Source organism: Salmo trutta, chromosome 12 (assembly GCF_901001165.1).
Source record: "Salmo trutta chromosome 12, fSalTru1.1, whole genome shotgun sequence".
Taxonomy (NCBI): domain Eukaryota; kingdom Metazoa; phylum Chordata; class Actinopteri; order Salmoniformes; family Salmonidae; genus Salmo; species Salmo trutta.
In genome coordinates this window covers 81,224,063-81,232,954 of record NC_042968.1, presented here as the reverse complement: position 1 = coordinate 81,232,954, position 8,892 = coordinate 81,224,063, and the positions used below count along the sequence as shown (strand labels likewise).

Here is an 8,892-nt window from a genome sequence, read left to right as displayed (position 1 = left end):
TCCCCCATCTGATGGCAACTCCGCAACTCTGGCAACTCCGTCTTCCGGACCCATGGATTGCCGGTCATCATGGTCTCTGACCGGGGCCCTCAGTTCTCGTCTCGGTTCTGGAAGGCGTTCTGCACCCTCATTGGGTTGTCGGCCAGCCTGTCCTCCGGATTCCACCCCCAGTCCAATGGCCAGTCGGAGCGAGCCAACCAGGATCTGGAGACTACTCTTTGCTGCCTGGTCTCCGCCAACCCTACCACCTGGAGTTAGCAACTGGTATGGTTTGAGTGCACCCGCAACACCCTTCCCTGCTCTGCCACGGGCCTATTTCCTTTTGAGTGTTCCCCGGGGTATCATCCCCTGCTCTTCCCTGAGCAGGAATTCCTTCTGCCCAGATGTTTGTCCGCCGCTGTCGTTGTACCTGGAGGAGAGCCCAGTCGGCCCTCAAGACCACATCCAGGTATTGACGACAAGCGGATTGTCATCAGACCCCGGATCCCCAGTATCGTCTCAGGCAGAAGGTATGGCCCTCCACCCGGCTCCTACCCCTCTGGGTGGAGTCCCGTAAACTTTCCCCCGTTTCAAGCCCGTTCCCCATCTCTATTAGCCCCACTGCTGTTCGTCTTCTGTTACCCCATACTCTCCGTATTCACCCTACTTTCCATGTGTCTATGATTAAGCCCGTGTCTCACAGCCCTTTGTCTTCTGTTTCCAGGCCCACCCTTCCTCCCCGTGTCATCGATGGCTATTCGGCATACACGGTGAGACGCCTACTGAGTGTTCGACCACGGGGCAGGGGTTTCCAGTACCTGGTTGACTGGGAGGGTTATAGTCCGGAGGAGAGGTGCTGGGTCCCTGCTAAAAACATCCTGGACCCGGCCCTCAATGACTTTTCACCACCGGCACCCCAGTCAACCAGGTATGCGCCCAGGTAGGACACCAGGTGGCACCCCTGGGGGGGAGGGGGTACTGTCATGCCCTGATCTGTTTCACCTGTCCTTGGGATTGTCTACATCCCCCTCCAGGTGTCTCCCATCTTCATCACTATCCCCTGTGTATTTATACCTGTGTTCTCTGTTTGTCTGTTGCCAGTTCGTCTTGTCAAGTCAACCAGCATTTTTGTTTCAGCTCCTACTTTTCCCCAGTCTCTTTTCTCATCCTCCTGGTTTTTGACCCTTGCCTGTCCTGACCCTGAGCCCGCCCGCCTGACCACTCTGCTTGCCCCTGAGCCTGCCTGGCGTCCTGTACCTTTGCCCCTGTTGCTGTAATAAACATTGTTACTTCGAGACTGTCTGCATCTTACCTTATCCTGATACTAAAGTGTTCTGATGAAAGTAGTACTTGAAGTCTGAATGAATAACGCGGAAAAGAGGAGAGAGGTGGATGTGAAAGATGGAGACCGGGGTAGAGAGGTGGATGTGAAAGATGAAGACTGGGGTAGAGAGGTGGATGTGAAAGATGGAGACCGGTGGATGTGAAAGATGGAGACCAGGGTAGAGAGGTGGATGTGAAAGATGGAGACCCGGGGTAGAGAGGTGGATGTGAAAGATGGAGACCGGGGTAGGAGGTGGATGTGAAAGATGGAGACCGGGGTAGAGAGGTGGATGTGAAAGATGGAGACTGGGGTAGAGAGGTGGATGTGAAAGATGGAGACTGGGGTAGAGAGGTGGATGTGAAAGATGGAGACTGGGGTAGAGAGGTGGCTGTGAAAGATGGAGACAGGGTAGAGTGATGGAGTAAAAACTTTGCACTCGTCTTTTGCTACTAGCTATAACTATACTGATAACTTCTTTAATGAGGAAAAGTGTAGTTACTATGACTGATATGTGGTTGTCTCAATTAGCTATCTTAAGATGAATGCACTAACTGTAAGTCGCTGTGGATAAGTGTCTGCTGAATTACTCAAATGGGAAGGAGGGGAGAGGCATATGTAAAAACAGAAATTGAGGAATGACGCAAAAATGAGGTGAGATAATGAAGATGGAATCACACTCAAACTGTGTTGGATAGGATGGCAACAAGCTCTCTGAGTGGAGTGCATAATGAATTCCATTAGAAGGTGTGTGTGTGTGTGTGTGTGTGTGTGTGTGTGTGTGTGTGTGTGTGTGTGTGTGTGTGTGTGTGTGTGTGTGTGTGTGTGTGTGTGTGTGTGCGCGTATGTTCATTTGTGTGAGAGAGTGAGAGGAAATTGGTTCTCTGCTTCCAGGCGATATAGAAGGAAAGATCCTCATAGACTACATGCTCAGCCCAGACAGAGCTCTATGCTATTTAGCAATAAGGTGCAACATAAGTACATTAGAGCTTTAATAGTTCTCAAATTCCACATTCCCCTCAATTCCTAATTTTCCAGATTTACACAAATCCTATATGTGGGTCATGAATCTGTCAGGAATGACACCATGTTTTATTCAATTGGATTTCTGTCATTAATACGAAAGGCTTGTTTGTCATCCTCCCTGATCTTGATTGTTGTTGGAGAGGTCAAGGCAGTGGGGGTTTGTGTTGGGAGGGAGCATTTACAGGCAAACACATGCCACATGCACTCTTAAAATCAATTGTTATGAATCCCTTTGGCCCAGCAGTCTAGGGGGGATGGCATCGAGACCCGTAACATAACTCATGCAAATTATAATGGTGATAAAGTAACAGTGAGAACAAATAACCACAGACAACTTAAAATCTACCGTCAAACACGATTGGTTTATTCCTTAAACACACGGTAATGGGGTGTGTGAAAAGGGGCTGAGCTGGACCCAACGAAAGAAACAATAATCCAAAAACACCCCTGGGCTAGACTAGCCTATTTCAATAACAGCTAGCTAACTAACCAAAAATACAGTGGGTGGTCTGCCGAGTTCTAACTAGGGTATTTAAACAACAATTACCTACGGGTAGTGTATGCCCATGGGCGACTTGTCTTGTTACCCCCTTTTCCCACCATCAAACAAACAGTCAAACAACAAAACAATACTCATAGGTACCAGACAAATGTGACATGTATGGGCAAAAACAAACGAGTGATCTGCATACAAAGAGAGAGAGCGCGATATAGCGAGAACTTGAGACACAGAGAGATTTAACACAGAGAGAGATTGAACTCCAGAGAGAGAGATTGACTGGGGTTTTAAACCAAGGGAAAGGGATGTGATAGGGTAATGGAAAAGGAGCAGGTGTCTTCTGATTGATGACTGATTGGGGAATGATGATTGCCACCTCTGAGGAGGAGAAGGAGAGAAAAGAAATACACATACAGGATACACACTACCTGTATCCATAACATCAATGAATAAATATAGCCCTACATGCTTAACAAGTCAGGAATGACACGCTGCATTTACAGGCAAAGACAGAGACATACTCACATCAACATAAAACAGGTAAAATGCATACGTAACAACACAGGGGACATAAAACTCAGACAGTTGTAAACAAAAATAGACATAGAGAGAGGGGGGGGGGGGTATCAGCGATAGAGAAAGAGTAAGAAAGACGAGAGTGGTGTCTGGGGTGGGATGATGACAGCCTCTGGCTCTGCTCCATCACTGACGAAAGCTGCTCAGCCCCTCAGTTGCCATGGAGACCTGCAGGAGCAGCCAGAGAAAAAGAGGGGATAGGGAGAGGGGAGGGGCATGTGAGGGAGAAATAGAGGAGAAAGAGCTGGAGGGGAGAGATAGGCAGAGGGAGGGATAGAGAGAGGAGAGAGAAACATACTGCAAGCAATTGGAGCACAGCCAGTCTGCAGAGACGGGAAAAAGCGTAAGGTACGAGAAAATAATGGTAAATGTTCAGTTAGCTATAGGTGGGTGAGAGAAATAGAGCACGAAATAGGAAGAGAACAACAGACAGGAATATAGAGATTCAAAATGGATGTACAGTCGGAGAGTAGCGAACCCTCGCCATGCGATCCCCAGCCTCCTGGAAAAATCAGAAAAGCCTTCAAGCTGTTTGGGAAGCGCAAGCCAGGCAGCATCTTCTCCATACGTGGCAAAGGCGAGGGGAACAACAAGTCACCTATCGCCAGGAGCAAGACAGTGGACGGATTAACGGAGTCCGTGGCAGCAGAGTTGGAGCTGGAGAAGGACAAGGAGCCGGAGAAGGAGCAGGAACCAGAGGTGAGTCAGAGAGAGGAGCAGGAACCAGAGGAGGTGCCCCTGGGTGATGATGGAAATCCCTCCATCCCTTCTGCCGACCTTCCCTCCATCTCCTCCATGAACTCCGCCAAATCCCTCAGCTTCCTGATGAAGCTGCAGCGCAGCCGACAAGGAGGAGTAGAACGGAGGTTCCGTACAGAGTCTCAGCCAACAATACGCCAGCGTCGGGGCTTGAAAGGTCTCTTCGGCAGTATGGGATGGAACCAGCGAGAGGAGGCCAGCGACGAGGCCGATACCCCTCCGAGCCCCCCCCTCATGTCGTCCTGTACAAACAGCATGGAGATCATCAAGGAGGACATGACTTTGACCCCCAGACCTGTGCCTCACAGCCTGGACGTCCCAGAACCTGAGCCTGGACAAGAGTTCCCTGTTTCATCCAAGAGCCCCACAGTGCATGAGAGCTCAGCCTCTATCCCACCAGAGACAATGGCTCTCTCAGTGGCTACAAACAGTGTCACTGGATCTAATGAGGATGTAGTGTCGCCTCTGCCCACCACTGAACCACCACCGTTTGATCCTGCTGTGGATCGTCTGAGGTCGCTACTTGCAGACATCTCCTCTCTGATAAGCTTCGACTCGCTGACCGGATGTAGAGACATCACTGCTGAAGTGGAGGCGGAGTGGGGCAAAGCCAGCACCACTGTCGGAACCGGACCTGGGACCAATGGAGCTGTGGCTGGAGAGAGAACCTCATCAACTACTCTTTCAGCCAAATCTGCCCCTTCCCCTATACCAACCCCTGCTCCTACTGCTGCTAATTCATCTAGTACAACCCCTATCCCAATGCTTACCCCTTCCTCTGCCCCTACTACCAAACCTACCTCCACTTTTACCCCTACAACCAAACCTGAACCTACCAGCTGGTCGATAAAACCTGAGCCTAACACTATTGCGACAACCAAACCCTCAACTACGCCCACAATTATCACTAGCCCTACCACCAAATCAAGCCTCACCCCTTTAACAAAACCCTCCCCTCCACCAACAACAAAATCCACCCCAAGCCCTGCCCCTATTGGCATCACTGCTACCTCTACTTTCAAACCTGCTCCAGTAGTAACCTCATCCCCACCTCCTGCTCCAATGGTAACCTCATCCCCACCTCCAGCCCCTGTAGTAGCCTCATCCCCACCTCCTGCTCCAATGGTAACCTCATCCCCACCTCCAGCCCCTGTAGTAGCCTCATCCCCACCTCCTGCTCCAGTAGTAACCTCATCCCCACCTCCTGCTCCAGTAGTAACCTCATCCCCACCTGCTCCAGTAGTAACCTCATCCCCACCTGCTCCAGTAGTAACCTCATTCCCACCTCCTGCTCCAGTAGTAACCTCATCCCCACCTCCTGCTCCAGTAGTAACCTCATCCAAGACAGCTCCTGTAACCACCCCAGCCACTTTTACCTCTGCCCCACCATCCAAAATGATATCTGCCCCATGTCTGGATTCCATTACCGCACCTCCTTCCCTAACATCCTTTTATCCAATGGCTGTCCTGAGCTCAGCATTTAAAATTCCCTTTATCCCGGTTCCAGTGCCAGCCCCAGTCACTAGCCCTGCTCCTGTACAAACCCCCTCTTCAATTCTAGCTGACTCAAAGGCTCCCCCTGCCCCTACTCCAAAACCAATCCCTATGTCTAAGACTCCTCCTTTCCCTACCCCTGCCCCTACTACAACTCCAGTCCCTATGTTTAAGACAACCCCTGTCTCTACCCCTGCCCCAGTCCCTTCCTCTATGCCCTCTCCTGTTCTCACCCCTCTCCCTCTGCAGGGTACACCCCTTGCCTCTGCTCAGGTGAAGGGTTGTGAGCGCAAGATCTCTCTGAATAGAGGAGAGGACATGACGAGTCCAAACGGCATGGATGTGCGGGGTGCCTGGAAAAATTCACCCATGAGAGAAGAGAATCGTCATGTCACACAGAATGATATACACATGGTCCCCCAGGGCCCCCCCACAGAGAAGAAGACACGCCCAGTGAGGGCAGCAGGGCTCAGTAAGATCCCTGTCTGCAGTGGAGGCAGGACGGGCAAGTTGCCACTCCGTGAGAGTCAGCCCACTGACCATAAGGGGTGCTGGGACCCATCTATTACAGGGCTGGAAGAGGAGAGTCAACGCCCCAGCTTACGGCACGGAGTCAGCAAGGACACAATTAGTAACTCCTCTGCTGAAGCTGAAGTTGAGGCCAGCCTGTCCCCTGTAAAACATAGCCCGGAGGAAAGTCGCCAGCTCCGGCAACCCACAGTCTACAGAGGTATACCACGTGACTCCAAGATCCCTGTCAAGCTGGGAGTCCAGTTCAATATCCCTGTCCCCCAAGGAGCTAAGGAGCCCCCGCGCTCCAAGATACCTTTGTCCAAGGTTCCTGTCCGCAGGATCAGCAATAAGCTCACAGCCACCACAGCTGCCAGCGCTCAAATCAGAAAATGATACTAAGAGACTGCTTCAAACATAAACATCCAAATGGTGCTTTCACTCAATCATTATTTTAATATTATCACATGGGCACCCTTTGCCCTGTATATTTACAAAGACAGTTCAATAATTGTTTTGCTCTGGTTCATCTTCATGACTTTCTCAAATGGCTCTCTATCCCAAATCGCTGTCGTCTCTTACTTATCCACACCAACAACAGCTTCAGAGCAACACTAACATGGAGGCTGAGGCTGAAGAACAACAACACATCTCCCCTGGGAACCGGAGTAATGACCATGGCTCCCTTGTATTGTGCCAACTTGACAGATGCATTCAGCCAAGGTTCAGGGCTAATCTCAACCTGGGATAAAATGGTGGTTGAGGAGGACGGTCACAACAACGTTTCTTTGAGATGTATCATTAAAGGGGACACGGTACGGTAGCATGCCAAGGTCAGAAGCAACAACACATGGAAGAGAGAGACATTCTTAAGGGTGCTTTTTTCCTACTGAATATCAGAGTGAAAAATCTACTTTGTCTACAATACTTTTTCTCTTTTGTTACGCCCTCTTTTTGAATAACTGTCTAAAAATCCTGTTTTCTTTTTCTTTTGATAAGTGATACTGTAGCCTTCGTGCCAAGAGAGGGTCCACACCTATGAAGAAACGCAACAAACAAACCAGTATCCTGTAACATCTCTGGATGTACGGCAATATGAGCCAGACGACTCTTCCAATTTTCTCCATGTTTTTTATTTACACTGTGTGGAACCGTACAGACCGTGCCTAGCTGCCTGCTCATAAATAACAAGAAATCACACGGTGGACTTTGGGAAAGACTGTTGCTCTGGATGGAGTTCATTATGGATGGGACGGCCCCTATGGAAGGTTTGGACAATATAACGGACCCTGTGAAGTTTGAGTTACACTGAGTAGATGCTGAACGCTTCAGATTTCGGAAGGGTACATCCCTTTACCAATCCCACCAATATATACCTATTCCCCAGGTCGTTGCTGTAAATGGTAATGTGTTCTCAGTCAAATTACCTGGTAAAATAAGTATAAATAAAAATAGCGGTAGTCATGCTCAGATGAGGACAACATTTGTGTTTATACATGATCTATGTTTCCTATTTAATCAATAAAACAATGTGAGTACACTGTACGCAAGTCACCTTAAAACGACCCTAGATATCTCTAAGTGTGATGTCAAGGATCCATTTCACAACTGCTGTTTTCAGTAACGTGTGACTATGATGCAGTATTTGTATAACAACAGCACAGCGTCTGAAGCAGCTTCATCTGAATAGATAGCGTAGGGATATGTACACACACGATGCAGTTAGCTGATGGAGATAAATGTGTCAGCTTTATTTTAACAGATGGCATAAGGATTTGCATAGACACTGTGGGTCGAAGAGTGTGTATCTCTCACATTACATACCTAAGGAATTGCTATGCATATCTTAAGCTAAGATAAATGACACATTGTGTAACTTAATTTCATGTGCGGGTGCATCTTAGGATGTAGAGGCAGCGGGGAGGGATAAACAATGTGTGTCCTGAGGATGTAGAGGCAGCATGGAGAGATAAGTCTATGTGGGTCCTGAGGATGTAGAGACAGCATGGAGGGATAAGTCTATGTGGGTCCTGAGGATGTAGAGACAGCATGGAGGGATAAGTCTATGTGGGTCCTGAGGATGTAGAGACAGCATGGAGGGATAAGTCTATGTGGGTCCTGAGGATGTAGAGACAGCATGGAGGGATAAGTCAATGTGTGTCCTGAGGATGTAGAGGCAGCAGGGAGGGATAAGTCTGTGGGTCCTGAGGATGTAGAAGCAGCATGGAGGGATAAGTCTATGTGGGTCCTGAGGATGTAGAGACAGCATGGAGGGATACGTCTATGTGGGTCCTGAGGATGTAGAGACAGCATGGAGGGATAAGTCAATGTGGGTCCTGAGGATGTAGAGGCAGCATGGAGAGATAAGTCTATGTGGGTCCTGAGGATGTAGAGGCAGCATGGAGGGATAAGTCAATGTGGGTCCTGAGGATGTAGAGACAGCATGGAGGGATACGTCTATGTGGGTCCTGAGGATGTAGAGACAGCATGGAGGGATAAGTCTATGTGGGTCCTGAGGATGTAGAGACAGCATGGAGAGATAAGTCTATGTGGGTCCTGAGGATGTAGAGACAGCATGGAGGGATAAGTCTATGTGGGTCCTGAGGATGTAGAGACAGCATGGAGAGATAAGTCTATGTGGGTCCTGAGGATGTAGAGACAGCATGGAGGGATAAGTCTATGTGGGTCCTGAGGATGTAGAGGCAGCATGGAGGGATAAGTCTATGTG

The 8,892-nt window shown here is 49.2% G+C and overlaps 1 protein-coding gene across 1 annotated transcript; it reads left to right on the top strand.

Annotated features, from left to right (window-relative positions):
- The first annotated feature begins 3,663 nt into the window (after positions 1-3,663).
- On the top strand, positions 3,664-7,726 carry LOC115204374 (APC membrane recruitment protein 2-like). Its single transcript, XM_029769894.1, has 2 exons — positions 3,664-7,039; positions 7,164-7,726. The coding sequence occupies exon 1, from the start codon at positions 3,852-3,854 to the stop codon at positions 6,558-6,560; it is 2,709 nt and encodes a 902-aa protein (XP_029625754.1). The 5' UTR covers positions 3,664-3,851; the 3' UTR covers positions 6,561-7,039; positions 7,164-7,726.
- The last annotated feature ends 1,166 nt before the right edge of the window (positions 7,727-8,892 follow it).

What these genes read in the sequence shown, in the direction of transcription:
- LOC115204374 (XM_029769894.1), top strand. Translation starts at nt 3,852, where the DNA reads ATGGATGTACAGTCGGAGAGTAGCGAACCCTCGCCATGCGATCCCCAG.